The sequence below is a fragment of the Pan paniscus genome, chromosome 15, assembly GCF_029289425.2.
Source record: "Pan paniscus chromosome 15, NHGRI_mPanPan1-v2.0_pri, whole genome shotgun sequence".
NCBI classification, from domain to species: Eukaryota; Metazoa; Chordata; class Mammalia; order Primates; family Hominidae; genus Pan; species Pan paniscus.
The window spans coordinates 94493645-94511958 of record NC_073264.2 but is presented as its reverse complement, the minus strand read 5'-3'; the positions used below and the strand labels follow the sequence as shown (position 1 = coordinate 94511958).

Sequence of the window (18314 nt, the reverse complement as noted above, 5' to 3'; positions counted from 1 at the left end):
CTCCCATTCTTCATCTATTTATCGTTCAGGTCAACTTAAATAACATGTTAGCAAACATAACTTCTGTGACTCCCTCCTCCCCCAGTTTAAGTTAGGTCCCATGGCTATTTTCCATACCCTATTTTTGATTATGTATTTAAGGTTACATGTTTGTCTATCTCCTCTTCTAGAGCAAGTTAGGGCACTGACTTTGTCTTTGTATTTAAGGTTACATGTTTGTCTATCTCCTCTTCTAGGGCAAGTTAGGGCACTGACTTTGTCTTTGTATTTAAGGTTACATGTTTGTCTATCTCCTCCTCTAGAGCAAGTTAGGGCACTGACTTTTTCTTTTTGGTTCTTCAGTATATATCCAGTTCCTAGCACAGTGTACAGTGGTGTACAGTAAGTGTCCAAAAGTGATCAAATATTGAACGAATCACTCAATGCACAGGAAGAAGAGCAAGTTTGAGGAGAGAAAGGTTTCAGGTTTGGATTTTTTAATCTGAAGTGTCTACACAATATTCAAGAGGAAATGTTAAGCAAATACACATAATTATCTGGATTTCAGGAGAACGATATGGGACAGGGTGATTGATATGGGAGTAAACAAGTATATGGTAACTGAAGTTACTCAAGGAATGAGAATACAAAGAAAGAATAAATTTTACAACAGAAAAAAAGAGAGGCTAAGACTAAGAAAGAACTATCAAACTCATAGCAGGAAAATAAGATGCAGCCAAACCACAGTGTGTGATACTATGGCAAAGGTGATTTCAAACACAGTTTGAATATGCTGAATATGCTGGGCACAGTGGCTCATGCCTATAATCCAAAGCTTTGGGAAGTCAAGGTGGGTAAATCACTTGAGCCCAGGAATTCAAGGCTTCAGTGAGCTGTGACTGTGCCACTGCACTCCAGCCTGGGCGACACAGTGAGACACTGTCTCAAAAAATAAAAATAAAAAATAAAATAGTTCCACATACTACAAAAAGATAAGGTTCGATAAGTAAAAGGAAAAATAGCAGGGTCCTGTGGAGAAGAAAGAAGTAGAAATCTCAGTGATGTCAAGTCAAGGTGTGGTGGGAACAGTGGAATAAGGAAGCTCAGCTGATTGAAGGCTGACATCACATATGACATTAGAGATGTGATTCCCCCAACTGTTGAACCTACCAAAGTATCATATTGTATGTCTATGTTTGTGCATATGTGCATAAACTATAAATAGGTTCCATTTAAAACAGCACTTGATTTATAAGTGTTCTGAGCACATTTAAGGTAGGCTATGATATTCAGGTTAGGTGGATTAAATGCATTTTCAACTTACAGTACTTACAATACTTTCAATTTACAATGGGTTTATCAGGAGGTAACCCCATTGTTAAGTCCAAGAGCATCTGTATATTAAATAAGGTGTTTTTAAAAAGAAACAGACATAAGTTATAGACTGAGAGGCTGACAAAAATGTTATGACCAGAGGCTCACAGGAACTTAACCCTGAATTTCCCCTAGGAGTTCAGTATTCATTAATTCAGTGTTCACAGTGCCTTTATAGAACAAAACTACCCTAAACAAGAACAAACTGTACCTTGAATGTGACACCTTTATGAGTGTAAAATTAATGAGACAGGGCAACAGAGTTCATTCATCAAAATAAGGTACCATTTCCCAACATACAGTATTATTGCATGAGAGTACTCAATAACTTGAGTGTCAAACGGTTCAGAACACTAAGTGCTAAAGTTCTATGGAAAAGATTCCTATAGTTCAATATTCGTCCCCAGCTAGGAGGGTAAAGCTGTCTTTTGCCATAATTTGGAGCACATGAAGGTAGGCATCAGAAGCTGAAATACAAAGCCGCCAGAGTTAGAGAAGGAAAAAGTAAGTTCAAAATTGGCAGCAAAAGTAAGATCTCACTGAATACAAGAAATCAGAAGATTGAGCCTGTGTCCCGATGGGAGTTCACGTAAAGGGCCTAGGAGCAGGTTTGCAACCAGTGAACAGCGAAGGTAGATCTTAAGAAACTGCTAATATTTTGATTAGCCACTGTGCTCACACCTTTACATTTCAGGGTATCACCAACCTTTTTCATGCTCTCTCACTCCGAAAAATAATTTTATCCAATTGTGATGGTTAATTTTGTGTCAACTTGGCTAGGCCACAGTTCCCAGGTATCTGGTCAAATACCATTTAGGTGTTTCTGTGAAGACTGTAAGAGATAAACATTTAAATCGGTAGGCCTTGAATAAAGAAGATAGTCCTTCAAAGTGTAGGTGGACCTCATCCAATCAGTCGGAGGCTTTAAAGACTGGCCTTAGCAAAAAGGGAATTCTGACAGAAGACTGTCCTCAGACTGGAACTCCAACTCCTTCCTATGTCTTCCTGCCTGCCAGCCTATCCTGCAGATTTTTGACCTGCCAGCTTCCACAACCACGAGCCAATTCCTTAAAATAAACCAATCTCTCTCTCTCTCCATATATAAATGTGTATATATACACATCCTATTTTTTCTGTTTCTATGGAGAACATCAACTAATACATCAATATAAATTTTGAGATAGAAATGTAAAACTACTAAAGTAACAAAACATTAGCCCTCTAAGACCTGTAAGCTAAACAAGGAAGGAGTCTATTTGGGGTATACTGACCTCACATAACACCTGGCACATCACAGGAATTCAGTATTTGTTGAATGAATGAATATTAGCAAACTTGTATATCCTCAAACAATAACTTCTATTTATTTATTTTTTATTTCAAGAATATTTATTAAAGATGTTAAAAGGTTCAAAACATTTCACCAAAACAAAAAATGTGTTCATTTAACCAAAGATTGATAATTAAAAGACTTTAAAAGCAATACACAAAGTTATATGAATATAAATACCTTAGCCCTTTTAAATTTTAGTTTTCCTAAAGAATCAAAAACCTACGAATATAATATAGAAATTATTTTGCTATTAATAAAATGTAAAATCTTTGTTTTTTTAAGCCAAGTACCAAAAAGGCAAAGAAAATTTCCTGCAGTGTAATTGCTTCTCTTTATGGGAAGCCCATTTAGATAACCCAAAAGTCAAACCTGTTGAAAAGAGTACATGAATTTAATCAGACACAGAGTCTGTTCAAGGTTATGAGTATAGCAGGAGAATACATGACTCTTAGTAATAGCATGAGAAATTCCTGATTACATTGAAAAATTTAGACTTATCAAGAAAAATCAAGAGTACAGATAAAGTTATACTGGAGGTAAACATTGCTTTTTTAGACCTTGAAGATAAAACATTTTAGTATTAGGCCACAACAACAGCTGGAACTAGAGGCAAAAAATTTCAGGAGTGATGAAAAAACTGAGGAAGAGAGTTGTCATCTCAAGCCTTCTCAAGGGGAGGAAAAGCTGAAAGCAACAAGACACAACAAATGTTGAACCTCTGAGATACGAATCTAAGAAGTTTTTAAAAGAAATTGGTTATATAATTAAAAATCAAAACCTCTTGTAATTTCCCTAAAAGCAAAGCAATACCTTAAGTAACCCTTGTTTTAATGTAAGGGGCTAACCTTTAGAAAGACTATTATAATGGTTTCCTTTTTAATTATAACCAACTTAATTACTTACAACGTTCCTTTTATAAATTCTGTTTCTTATACCTTATAACCACTTACACAGCCCATTTATAACATTTTTTACTTTCTTACTTGTCTTACATTACAGTTCTTTTTAAAAATAACCAGTTCTTTTACTTTAAGACAAAAATTTACCACACAAGATCTTTTTTAGATAAAATTATTATTTTTAAACAATCTTACTTACCAAAAATATATTTACATTCATAACTTTTCTCACATCTCTTTTACTTCCTATTTTCTTTTTACCTTTTTTAACTTTTGAATAACTTCTAAATTATATAAAATTATTTTTTCTCAAGAACACAACTTATAGAATTATATAAGAATTATATATTAACTAGAATTCTTATTCTTAGTAACCTTAAATTTTAGTGAAAACCTAGGAAGCAAGAAATCCTGAACTATCAGATGTGAACATTTTATAGATGAAACCACTCCACAATTTTAGAAATACATTTTCCCATATTATAACCCTTTCTTAGTTAGAAATGACCCAAATATTCAACAAGCATCCAAAATAATTTTACGATTTTAAAATTACATAAAAAGTTTACCTGGAAGCATTTATCCTATTTTTATGCACTTAATTTTTTTTATTTTTAACAGTTTATCTAGATTACTTCTGAAAAATGAAGATATTAGACAAAACTAGTTGTCATTTAAAGTTATTTCTCTGTTAATCATTTATAAAGCCTGTGAACATCAGGTTCACCTGAGTAAGAACCTTAACCACAAGGACATTTTGCCAATAATTCAGAAGCCTCAGCTGTTTTTATTGAACCTGAAATATTTAGCGAAGGTAGATATAAAATAATTGGTGTGAGAAAACACTTTAAACAGTCCACTTTCAAGGCACGATAAATCTAAGTACGTGCAGCCAGCCTGTGGATGTAACAAACCACACAGCTCACGCACCTAGAAGGTCAATAAGCAAACAGAATGTAGAGGAGTGATCAGCCCATAAAAGGGAAGAAAGTTTTGTTATTGGGAAATCAAAACTTAAGTGGGGAAGGGGACTGGGGTATAACCTTATAGGGGGATAATGAAACTTAGGCAACATCCAGGAAGATTGTAACCCCATAGTATTTGACTAGTGAGGAACTGGGGGAGGGACTTATTACATGCTAGGGGATAAATTACCTGCTGCAACTGCCCCAGGTGTGCCTGCCTACCAGACGGCCAGTCTTGCAAGTCTGCCATTAAAAGTCTCGCTTCTGCTGTTCTTCATGTCTCCAAGGGTTTGGCCAGGTGAATATGTGTTTCTCACAACTGGTATATCTGCTGTTAATCACTTATTGTGTCCGGAATTGGTGGGTTCTTGGTCTCGCTGACTTCAAGAATGAAGCTGCGGACCTTCACGGTGAGTGTTACAGTTGTTAAAGATGGTGTGTGTCCGGAGTTTGTTCCTTCAGATGTTCAGATGTGTCCGGAGTTTCTTCCTTCTGGTGGGTTCGTGGTGTCGCTGGCTTCAGGAGTGAAGCTGCAGACCTTGCCATGAGTGTTACAGCTCTTAAAGGCGGCGCGGACCCAAATAGTGGGCAGCAGCAAGATTTATTGCGAAGAGCGAAAGAACAAAGCTTCCACAGTGTGGAAGGGGACCCCAGCGGGTTGCCCAACTTCTATTTATTGACTATTGTTTCAGGTACTATGTTGAGAGGTACTTTATCTTTCTTTGTTCAATGTTTTATTTCCACAACATCACTTCAAGACAGCAATTTTAAGTCCCCATTACAGAGATAAGGAAACCAAGACTCAGAGTTGAACTATGCTGCCCATGATAACAGCATCATCAACAGCTAAGACAGTTCAAAGATGTGTATGATTCTTCAAACCTCACAGAAGACTAAGAGAAGATAATAAAATCATTAAAATAGGAGATGTACTCATTCTTCACATTCTGACGTGTAGTCATTTAAAGAGGCAAAGAAAAGAAATGGTTGTACTTCTCATAGCAAATTGTGAAGTGTGGCATGGCAGTACTAATAGAACATAAAAACCATTTAGCTAAACTTATATTACCTCACAGCTACACATCTAATCTTTTAAGGGTGATGTCACTAAATACATTCACTCCCATATAGTAACACTTAATGTCACCCCCTGAGTCACTAAGTCAGACCTTTCACAGCAGTTCTTGGTAAATTTTCAACAGCTTTCACGATGTTTAGAAAATAATCTGCACACATATTACCAAGCACGAATAAGTGTTTCCGTTTTATTTAACACTTAAGCAGAACATTTTTGACTATACATCTATATAATGCACAGTACTAAAAAAGTGCAAAATATTCATCATAAACATGAGGAAAGTGAATACCACAATGGTTGCATCGACTCAACTAGGCAATTTTGCTCGTTAACAAAAACACAGCTTTTTCTGAAAGTTTTTTGGACGTTAACAGCTGTTCAACATCATCTTCCATCTAATTCCTTCTGAACTGCTTCAGGTTGCCTAGCACATATGCAGCTGGTGTTAAGAAGGTCGTAAAAAACACCACAAGTCCAACAGCCATTTCCTGGAAGAGAAGATGACACGCGCTGCTGAGTATGGCTTCCTGGGCCAGTGACTTGCTGCCTAACAAAAAGTGCTTAAAAAAAACATTTTGAGCACCTAGACCGTTGTCCTAGAAACAGGGGCCTAGTGAAATCTAAAATGCTGAAAATCGATTCATGGATCACCTGATTTTTTTTTAATTCATTTTTCATCTAACGGGTCTCCGGTTCCAACCTTCGCACTGTGGAACTTCGATGTGGCCCAGGATTTCCACCATTTTATCGAAAACGCTAGATCTTCGCAGTGCCGAGGACGTCCGAGGATGGTAAATCATTCCTCCGCGAAACCACAGCCCCGCCCCCGAGCCAGGTGCCGGTAAAGGGTAACAACGAAGGAGGCCCAATCCCCGCGCGTTCCTCAGGGTCCCGGGCTTTCCGCCCCTGTGCCCGACGACGGCATCCTCACCGCGACCCTCTCCCAGGAACCTCCCCCAAAGGCGACCAAGCCACAGGAACCTCCCCCAACGGCGACCAAGCCACAAGAGCCTCCCACGCGAGGCCTGCACGCCGTGTCCTCCCTTCTCCCCACCCGTCGGGGCGCCCCGCCAGGGCCACGCGCTTCCCGCCCACCATGATGGCTGGGCCTCAACTCACCGCGGCAGACAGGGGCCGCTGGCGCGGGGGCCCCGAGTGGGCGAAGCGGGGAGCGGGCTGCAGGCCGAGCAGGGCCAAGCGGCGGTAGTGGCGGCGGGCAGGACAGCGCCCACGCAGGAGAGGCATATCGCGTCAGGTGAGACAAAGCCAGGCGTGGACAGCACAGGTGAGGTGAGGCCAAGTAACGCAAGCTCCAGGGCTCGTGAGGCAGCTGGTTTGCGCAGGCGCCCCAGCCACGAGGGGGCGCTCTGCCCTCGCCCCTACCCCACCCCTTCTGCCCAGCACCTCCTGCTCTGCCCCGCCTCTTCCACTCACCACTCCTTGCTCTGTACTGCCCTTTCCACTCAGCACTCCATGCTTTGCCCCACCCCCTCTGCTTAGCACCACTTGCTCTGCACCACCCCTTCCACCCAGCACACCCCTGCTCTGCTCCACTCTCTTCAGTTCAGTACCCCCTGCTCTGCCCCGCCTTTTCCACTCAGGGCTCCCTGCAACCTCCCAGCCCTCATTCACCTCACTTTCCACCCACGTGTCCTATCCTCTCCTAAACTCTCCTGCCACCCTCCCCTGAGCCCCAACCCCACCTCACACTAAGTATCTCTTTTCTGCTGGGTAAGGTGAGGGACTTGGCACCCCTACTCCTTTCCTTTGTCTTCCTCTCTACCTATACTTTATATACCTCTTAACATGCCCTGGCATTGGCAGAGTTTATAGCACACTGTTCTCTAATGCAAATTAAATCTTCCATAAAATGTTTATAGGTTAATTCTTAACACTGAAAACCAAGAACAAGTTTCTATAGTCGGCTGATGATATAAAAAATATTCATGGCAGGGTCAAATAGAGTGTTTGGACCCAGTAGAAAAGTTGATGTAATTATCTGTCACTAAGGCTAATTTTCTTATTTTTTTGTAGAGACAGGTCTCACTGTGTCACCCAGGCTGATCTCAAACTCCTGGGCTCAAGCCATCCTCTTGTCTCAGCCTCCCAAAGTACTGGGATTACAGGCATGAGGCACTGTGCCCAGACCCTCTTGAGGGAAAAGTAAATATACTGTGATTTTTAAATTTAGTACTGTAATAAAACTTTATCCACTACAATGATCCTGTGTCTTCACATTATTTCTTTTGGGGGCCTATTGCACAAGTAACACTCTAGGGTTTCTCTGGATTCCTCTGTTCCTGCAGCCTGGTATCTTCCTCTTTCTTAGATTTCTTTTCGTTTTGCTGTAGTACATCCTTAAGCTGTTCTTTCAGGAAGGGTTTGTAGGTGATAAAGTTCCTCAGTCCTTGGAAATCAAAATATATATATATATTGGTCTCCATTTAAATGCTAATTTGAATGGTTATAGAACTCTGGGCTCAAAATCATTGTCCTTCAGAGATTTTCAAAAGGCATTGTTCCTTTCTTTTCCAGCATCTAGTGAGCCGATAAATATAATGCCAATATAGTTGTCATTCCTTTGAGTACCCTCTTTTTTCCTTTTGGGAATCTTTTAGGCATTCCTTTTTGTCTTTGGAATTGTGACGTTCCTCCAGGATACTGTTAGATATGGGTATTTTTCCATTCATATGGATTAGCAGTGGGTAAGACCTTTCTATCTGAAGTCATGGTTCTTTAGCCATAGGAGCACTATTCCTATTTATTTGCTTCTCTCTGTTTTCTTTGTTCTCAACCTAAAATTCTTATTGATGGACACTGGCCCTTCTTAGCGGGTCACCTCTGTCTTTCAACCTTTTTCTCACTCATCAACGTTTTGTCCCTTGTTCTACATTTTGCAGGATTTCCTTGACTTTTTCTTCTAGTCCATGATTTTTTATTTTAGAATTATAGTTTTAAAACATACTATTTTTTGCTTTTACAGTAACCTGTTAGTATTTTATAGATACTATCACTTTAGATTTCTTTCAGAATATTAATCTGAACTTTTAAAAAGTTATCTCTATTCCATGAACTATCTGTGTTTCTTTAGCGTACATTCTATTTATTTATTTTGAACTTGCCAGTTTTATTCAAGTATCTTATGATCCTTGGTTGTCATTTCATGCTTATGAATATGAAGAAGCAGGTCAGTTACTTTTGTTCCTTTCTGTTACTGTCTCAGTCTGTTCAGGCTGTTACAATACAACAGACTGGATGGCTTATAAATGACGGAAATGTATTTCTTACAGTTCTGGATGCTAGAAATTCAAAATCAATGTGCTGGTGGATTTGATGTCCAGTGAGGGCCCACTTCCTTGTTCTGGTTGTGTCCTCGTATGATGGAAGCAACAAGGTAGCTCTCTAGGGCCTCTTTTATAAGGGTACTAATCCTATTCATGAGGGCTGTGGTATGATCTAATTACTTCCCAAAGGCCCCGCCTCCTAACTCTGGGGCATGTTTCACCATGTTGCCCAGGCTGGTCTTGAACTCCTGGCCTCAAGCAATCCACCTGCCTCAGCCTCCCAAAATGTTAGGATTACAGGAGTTAACCATCATGCCCAGCCCATGTTACATTTCCACTGGACAACTGTGCTCTGGAATCTTACCCTAACCAATCAAGGACCTGCATGAACCATGGCTGGCCACCTCCCTAACCTCATCTCCTTGTTCTCAGTCTTCCCTTGGCTCATCCTGCCCAGTCACATCAGGTAAACTCTAATTTTGCCTTAGATATCCCCAGATAATAATTTGAGCACCTGTGATTTACACGAGTCCTGTAAGAAATGATTTAGTGCAACATTGCTCTGTTTCCTGGCCACAGTTGTTACACTACTTGACTCAAATATTGGACCAAAGAGAGGGCTGGGACCCAGTCTGTTGGTTGGGATGGATGTTGTAACTTGGGAGCCATGTTTTTTTTTTCCTACCTAGCAAGAAAGCCCTTCCACAGTGAGTTAATAATGTAGCCAAGCTGCTCAAAGAACCAGAGATAAGAACCAGAGGGAATATCCTGCCTGTGTTCAAAGCCCTGGTTTGAATTCTCCCTATTCTGAAGTTAGGACACTTTCCTCTCCTTGAGTTCTGGGCCTCTCTTTATATACTTTATGATAAATCCTGCTTTGGGCTTAAACTAGGTGGTGCTGGATTTCTATTGCTAACAACAAAAGAGCTCTAAGAAAGACGATATTAGTCAAGACTTTTTCTTTGGGTAATACCCCATTTTTAATTTTTAAAAAGCAACATAAATTCTGAAGTAAAGTGAGAAAGAGCCCAATAATAGGCAAGCTTGACTGGTTTAATCCTACTCTTGAGAAGTTTAGAACAGAGTGCAATTCAAGTGAGATTTAAGCATTTTAGGTCTTTCTCTGTAACAAAAGCCTTAAAACACTTTTGACAGTGGTGACTCCAAATTCAGCCACAACACAATTAAGCTCCCTGCCACCCACCCCCACCCCAGGAGATAGCTCTTTTAGCTGCTCAAATTACCAATACAAACAACATTCCTCAGTTTAATTTCTGCAAGTCACAAAAGACTAGCACTGTTAACTCAAACCTCTACAATTTTCAATAAAGGGTTTAGTGGGCTGGGATTCAATGTATTCTCAGTGACCCACAATGCAAGAACTTCCTTCTGCAGTTATATAAAAGAACTTAATTAGAGCTATAACCTAGAGATCAGGTTTTCTGAGCTGTATGTACACAATGAATGAGAAAGACACCCTCGCCCACTTACCTTTTTTAAATGTGATTTTTATAAATATTCATGCTCTAAATAAACTGGTGTTAAAGTTCTAGAAAATTATATAATGAATTAAGATTGCACTACCTCAGCCCCAAATATCTCAAATTCATTCCTCTCTAGAAAAACATGTTTAATTCTGATTCAAGAACCAAAGGCTTCAGAACAAAAGTCTCTGAAAAATAGGGGAGGAAAAAAAAAGAACCAAAGGCCTTTGAGGAACAAAGTGCTTCTCTTTGTATTTGCATCTGTCTTTACAATTGCACAACCTCAATGATCGAGATACTCAGATAAGTAAGCAACAAAAGCAGAAGAGTTGCAAAAGTGGGAAACATATTCAAGTTCTGCAACTGGCAACATCAGTAACACACTTGGATTGCAAGCACAACAGTAATAGAAGATGATATAAGAAGACATGCCCCTTGCTCCCCTTTGCCTTCTACCATGATTGTAAGTTTGCTGAGGCCTCCCCAGCCATGCAGAACTATGAATCAATTAAACCTCTTTTCTTTATAAACTATCCAGTCTCAGGTAGTTCTTTATAGCAGTGTAAAAACAGACTAATATAGAAAATTGGTAACAGGAGTGGGGTACTGCTATAAAGATAACTAAAAATGTGGAAGTCACTTTGGAACTGGGTAATAGGCAGAGGTTGGAACAGTTTGGAGGGCTCAGAAGAAGACAGGAAGATGTGGGAAAGTTTGGAACTTCCTAGAGACCTGTGGAATGGTTTTGACCAAAATACTGATAGTATGATATATACCATGCTGATAGTATGATATATGGACAATGAAGTCCAGGCTGAGATAGTCTCAGATGGAGATGAGGAACTTATTGAGAACTAAAACAAAGGCCACTCTTGCTATGCCTTAGCAAAGAGACTGGCAGCATTTTGCCCCTGTCCTAGAGATCTGTGGAACTTTGAACTTGCAAGAGATGATTTAGGGTATCTGGCAGAAGAAATTTCCGAGCAGCAAAGCATTCAAGATGTGACCTAGCTTTTTCTGAAAGCATACAGTCATATGCATTTACGAATGGATGGTCTGAAATTGGAACTTATGCTTAAAACAGAAGCAGAGCATAAAAGTTTGGAAAATTTGCAGCCTGACCATGTGGTAGAAAAGAAAAACCCATTTTGTGGGGAGAAATTCAAGCCACCAACTACAAAAATTTGCATAAGTAAAGAGAGGCCAAATGTCAATGGCCAAGACAATGAGGAAAATGTCTCCAGGGTATTTCAGAGATCCTCACAGCAGCCCCTCCCATCACAGGCCCAGAGGCCTAGGAGGGAAAAATGGCTTCATGGGGTGGGCCCAGGACCCTGTTTCTCTGTGCAGCCTCAAGACATGGTGCCCTGTGTCCCAGCCACTCCAGCTCCAGCCATGGCTAAAAAGGATCAAGGTAGAGCTTGAGTCATTGCTTCAGAGGGAACAAGCTCCAAGCCTTGGAAGTTTCCATGTGGTGTTGGTCCTGTGGGTGCACAGAAGACAAGAGTTAAGCTTTGGGAGTCTCCACCTAGATTTTAGAGGATGTATGAAAACTCTTGGATGTCCAGGCAGAAGTTTGCTGCAGGGGCAGAGCCCTCATGGAGAATCTCTACTATGGCAATGGAGAGGGGGAAATGTGGGGTTGCAACCCCCACACAGAGTCTCTACTACAGCACTGCCTAGTGGAGCTGTGAGAAGAAAGCCACCATCCTCCGGAACTCAGAATGGTAGATCCACCAACAGCTTGCACCATGCACCTGGAAAAGCCACAGGCACTCAACACCAGCCTGTGAAAGCAGTCACGGGGCCTGTATCCTGCAGAGCCACACAAGAATAGCTGCCCAAGGCCTTGGGAACCCACCTCTTGCATCAGTGTGTCTTGGATGTGAGACATGGAGTCAAAAGAGATTATTTTGGAGCTTTAAGATTTAATGGCTGCCCTGTTGGGTTAACTGTGGCATGCCCTTGGCAGAGAGGAGGGGTTCATTTAGATGGTGGGGGAGGCCTTAGGATTTTATTTTTGGTTTACATTCACTGCAGCCTTGAACTCCTGGATCCAAGCAATCCTCCCACCTCAGCCTCCCAAGTAGGTGGGAACACAGGCATGCACCACCATGCCCTGCTAATTTTTTTTTTTTTTTTTTTTTTTTTTTGTAGAGACAGAGTCTCACAATTTTGCTTAGGCTGATGGTCTCAAACTTCTGGGCTCAAGCAATCCTCTTGCCTCAGCCTCCGAAAGTGCTAGGATTGCAGGCATAAACCACCACACCTGGCATCTTTTCATCATTTTTTTTCTTTTTGAGACGGAGTTTCACAGTTGTTGCCCAGGCTGGAGTACAGTGGTGCGATCTCAGCTCACTACAACCTCTGCCTCCCGAGTTCAAGCGATTCTCCTGTCTCAGCTGCCTGAGTAGCTGGGATTACAGCCATGTACCACCACGCCTGGCTCATTTTTGTATTTTTAGTAGAGACGGGGTTTCTCCATGTTGGTCAGGCTGGTCTCGAACTCCCGACCTCAGGAACTCCCGACCTCAGGAACTCCCAATCCACCCACCTCGGCCTCCCAAAGTGCTAAGATTGCAGGCGTGAACAACTGCACCCGGCCACCTTTTCATTTTTAAATTTCACATTCCTCTTCTTCTCCTGAATTACATCTAGATATTCTTCAATGGATTTCTGTTATACTGACGTGAAAAGATTGGCAGTTGGGGTCCAAAAGATCAAAGGTCAAATTCCAGCACTATCATTTACTAACCACATAGCCTCAGGAAAATAAAGCATATTTCTCTTAGAATGTGGATATGGAGGTTAAATCAGATAGTATGTGTATCCATTATTAGATTAAGTGTAGCCTGAAGCTGCGTCCTTACGTATTTTAACTTGGGCCTAAAGGTTTCTCGTAGGCCAGACATGGTGGCTCACACCTGTAATCACAGCACTTTAGGAGGCTGAGATGGGCAGATTGCTTGAGCCCAGGAGATTGAGACCAGCCTGGGCAACATGACAAAACCCCATCTCTACAAAAAATACAAAAATTATCCAGGTATGGTGGTGCACATCTGTAGGCCTAGCTACTCAGGAGGCTGAGATGAGGGAGAATCATCTGAGGCTGGGGAGGTCAAGACTGCAGTGAGCTATAATCATGTCACTGCACACCAGCCTGGGAAACAGAGTGATACCCTGTCTCAAAAAAAAAAAAAAAAAGTTTCTCCTACATAGTGAACTGTAACCTGACTGGATGTATAAACAGATTGTAAACTACTTTCATACTAATCACAGAGTTTTGGCCAGGCCAGTCATAGGTGGCCAACTCTTCTTTTTTTTTTTTTTTTTTTTGAGACAGCGTTTCGCTCTGTTGCCCAGGCTAGAGTGCAGTGGCGCAATCTCTGCTCACTGCAAGCTCCGCCTCCTGGGTTCATGCCATTCTCCTGCCTCAGCCTCCCGAGTAGCTGGGACTACAGGCACCCGCCACCATGCCTGGCTAATTTTTTATATTTTTAGTAGAGACGGCATTTCACCGTGTTAGCCAGGATGGTCTCGATCTCCTGACCTCGCGATCCGCCCACCTTGGCCTACCAAAGTGCTGGGATTACAGGCGTGAGCCACCGCACCCAGCATAGGTGTCCAACTCTTAAAACCCTATTCAAATAAGGCAACTGCCAAGTTGTAACCAGTCCAGGTGTTTCTGTAGCTGTCATGAGCAGTACAAGGTCAGACATAACCAGGTCCATGCACTTTTGTGTCTTTCTACAAGGTCAAACATTTTTTGATGCTTATTCAATCACGAAAGCCGTGAGCTAATAGAGAACCAAACAGGCCATTCTCCTTATTACTTCCTGTTCACTCTAGTCAGAGCCATGGGGGCACAGACTCAAGCCAATCCGCAAGTCAGTCAATATTGCAACCATACATACTAGTATATTTAATGTGTAAATGTCATAGATTAAAATTTCCACATCAAAGTAAAATTTAACATCAGGAGAAAAGAAAATAGTAAAAGGGGTTAACAAACCAGTACAAGGAGAGCAACACGGACAAACAGAATGTCCTGAGCTAATCCAGACAGTCATCAACATCTTTCAAGGAAAAGTCTGTGATTTGGGCAGAGCCTTCAGAGGCAAATGCCAGGTGCTGACCACGAGTAACAGAAAGACAGTATCTGTTAAAATGGTCATCTAGGCCGGGCGCAGTGGCTCACGCCTGTAATCCCAGCACTTTGGGAGGCTGAGGCGGGTTGATCACGAGGTGAGGAGTTTGAGACCAGCCTGGCCAACATGGTGAAACCCCGTCTCTACTAAAAATACAAAAAATTAGCCGGGCGTGGTGGCAGGCACCTGTAGTCCCAGCTACTTGGGAGGCTGAGGCAGGAGAATGGCGTGAACCTGGGAGGTGGAGCTTGCAGTGAGCCGAGATCATGCCACTGCACTCCAGCCTGGGCAACACAGTGAGACTCTGTCTCAAAAAAAAAGAAAAAAAAAGAAAAAAATGGCCATCTAGAGCTGATCAAGTCCTGCTAAAGTCTTTGAGTCATCTGGTGAGGGCTGATAGTAAAGGGTTACACTCTAATCTGGTTGGGGGTTGTCTCTGTGTGAACATCTGTACCCTGTTGGCATGATGCCTTTTAAAATATATGATGGAGTCTTTTTCTAAGATGGCATTACTTATGTCAAGGATGCTCTATTTAGTACCTCACCTCCATTTTCTGTACATCACTTTCCTTTTCCTATCCATAAATATTCTCAGACTGCATAGCAGCTCTAGAGTCACTCTGAACCTCTTCCGGTTAAGGGGTCTGCCCAATTTACAAATCATTTTAACCAAGTAAACTCTATTAAATTTAATTTGTCTGAAGTTTTTTTGTTTGTTTTTGAGACGGTCTTACTCTGTCACCCAGGCTGGAGTGCAGTGGTGTGATCTCAGCTCACAGCAACCTCCACCTCCCAGGCTCAAATGATCCTCCCACCTCAGCCACCTGAGTAGCTAGGACTACAGGCACATGCCACCACACCCAGCTAATTTTTGCCTTTTTTTCATAGAGACAGAGTTTTGCCATGTTGCCCAGGCTGGTCTTGAACCCTTGGGCTCAAGAGATCCACCCACCTGGGCCTTCCAACCTGCTGGGATAACAGCCATAAGCCACTGCACCCAGCCGTTCAAGTCTTTTGTCATTCCTGTTTGGTTGTCTTGTTCTTACTAAATTGTAAGCATTCTTTACATATGCTGGATATAAGCTCTTTTTTGGTTTTATGTATTACAAACATCTTTTTCCATTGTATGGCTTGTCTTTTTCCCCCACTGTGTATGTGTTAGTCCATTTTTATGTTGCTAGAAATACCTAAGTCTGGGTAATCTATTTTAAAAAGAGGTTTAATTGGCTCACAGTTCTGCAGGCCTTACTGGTGAGACCTTAGAAAGTTTATAATCATGGTGGAAGGCAAAGGGAGAGCAAGCAGTGTCACATGGCAAGAGATGGACTGGTTGGTGGGAGGTGGTGCACACTCTTTTAAACAACCAGATCACCAGTGAATTCAGAGAACTCACTCATCCCAAAATGTCACAGGATCCTTCAGGTGTTGCTTCGCCAGCTGGAAACCTCTGTGGCCGGCAGCACCTCTGCTTGAGTTTTGCTCACACCTGCTAGGCTCATTCTGCCCACTCAGCCTGGCAGGCTGCGCTCGGCTTGTGCTACCAGCCTGGATCCCATGCTTGCCAAGGGCGAGCCAGGCGCAGAGCAGTGAGGGGTATGTGAGTGAGCCAGCATGGGATCTGGCCACTGCACACAGCCAGGTACACTGGCTGCTGGGGTGAGGTGGGCAGCTCCAGGCACTGGCATAGACACCAGCTCCATGTGAGGCTGCAGCTGGACCAGACATACCACAAGCGGCTTCTACTGTGGGCACCAGCATCTGGACAAGGCAAACACAGTGGCACCCAAAAGCTTGGAAACACCAGGAACCACAGAGCCCCAAAGGGAGTGTTACAGCATGTCACAGCCCTAGTTTGGGGAGCCCTGAGGTCTAGGCTCCCAGAAGGGCTGCAGCTCTTCTCTCCTCCTTGTCGCCCACAGCATGGCAAGCAGAGGGGTGTGTTTCAGGGGGGCATGTTTCAGCCCATTTGTGTTAAAGCTCTTTCAATCCCACCACCCCACTCCAGGCTGCAGCTCCTGGGCTGGCCCAGCCCTGCCACTGCTTCCTATCATGTGAGGTGGCAGCCCAGCACCTGCGGAGGGCAGGAGGGCTATAGTGTTACAACTCTGGGTTGGGGAATCCCCAGGTCTGGGCCCCAGAAGGTTCGCCACTCTTCACTCCTACAGTCTGGGAGTATGTCACCATCCACAGGTCAGCTAGCCAGTCAGGAAAGTGTTACAGCTCCTTTCACTCCTGCCACTCGAAGGTTCCCGAGTTCTTGTCCCATGTCCAGGAAGAATAAGTTACATGGACAACTGGAGGGTAAACAAACTTAAGAAGAGCTTTTTTGGGCAACCAAACAGCTCTCAGAGGAGCCAAGACCCAAAGTGCATAGACTCTATGAGTCTGTGAGTCAGGCTGGGTCTGGGGGTTTTTATTAGCTCAGAATGAAGTGCATGCTCATTGGTCCATGGGCAGGAAGAAATGCATGCTAATTGGTCTGTGGGCGGGCCTGGAAAAAGCACTACTTTATTGGCTGAAAGGCATCAAGGAAATTCTCACTCCAGGTCGTGGACTTCACTGGGAACTGGCAGCCTGGCCCCCAGGCTTTAGGCCATCTCTGGTTTGAAGGTGGGGTTTCACCAGGGACTCACCCCTTCCCACCTAGGAACCTGTCTGCCTCCCACCACCATCACAAGGGGATAGGGTGAAGCCATTCATGAGGGATCTGCCTCCATGATCCAAACACCTCCCACCAGGTCCCACTTCCAACACTGGCGATTACATTTCAACATGAGCTTTGGAGGGGACAAACATCCAAACCATATCAGTACATTTTGATGCACTTAAGTTCATATTTTAAATACAGTTGAATCTATGAATCTTGTCTTCATGATTAATGTTTTCTGTGACTTGCTTGTCTTTTCTTCCCCAAGGCAATGTTTTCCAATATTATTTTCTAAAACCTTTATTAATTTTATTATTTGTTAATTTAATAATTATTAAGGCCATGTGCAGTGGCTCACGCCTGTAATCCTAGCACTTTGGGAGGCCAAGGTGGGCGGATCACGAGGTCAGGAGTTTGAGACCAGCCTGGCCAACATGGTGAAACCCTGTCTCTACTAAAAATACAAAAAATTAGTCAGGCATGGTGGCACGCACCTGTAATCCCAGCTACTCGGGAGGCTGAGGCAGGAGAATCACTTGAACCCAGGAGGCGGAGGTTGCACTGAGCTGAGATTGTGTCATTGCACTCCAGCCTGGGTGACAGAGCAAGACTCTGTCTCGAGAAAAAAAAAAATTGAAAATTGAATAATTATTAAGCACTTCTTAATTAAGCATCTACAAGGTACTTATCACTGTTCTGGGGTTTTCAATCCTCTTCACCTTTTAGACTTCAGGAAATTCAGAAAAATGCATGAAAACAGGATTGTTACATGCAGAGAAATAGGGGGAGATAAAATTTGTCTTTTCTCCTTAATTTCAAAAACCCAGCTTCCATCCTGTATTTCCAGGAAGATGAGTGTGGGAATGGGTTTCAGTGGATGGTTATGTGTGGTAAAAAAGGGGGGTACAAAGGAAGGAAAAGACTGGAGTGACAGACCATGGAATATACCATGAAATGTTGATTACTCTTATTTTCAACATAGATGACCAGGTGGATGGGATGCCATTCACTGATGGAGGGAGTGGAGAAAGGAACAAAACATAAATTCAGGACTTTTGGTTGAAAGCCACAGAAGTTCACTGTTTTTACCCATTTCCAACTAACTTAAGATAAAAAGAGGTGT

At 42.5% G+C, this 18314-nt stretch overlaps 1 protein-coding gene across 1 annotated transcript in view; it reads right to left on the bottom strand.

Annotated features, from left to right (window-relative positions):
• LOC100984553 (cytochrome c oxidase subunit 8C, mitochondrial) overlaps window positions 1–18144 on the bottom strand; it is a 78050-nt gene extending 59906 nt beyond the window's left edge. Inside the window, exons 1-2 of the mRNA XM_003832798.5 lie at window positions 6748–18144; window positions 4741–6116 (exon numbers count right to left, since the gene is read on the bottom strand). Coding sequence (XP_003832846.1) covers window positions 6024–6116; window positions 6748–6873 — 219 coding nt within the window. The 5' untranslated portion in view covers window positions 6874–18144 and the 3' untranslated portion in view covers window positions 4741–6023. The remainder of the gene's footprint in view (window positions 1–4740; window positions 6117–6747) is intronic.
• Window positions 18145–18314: the final 170 nt, after the last annotated feature.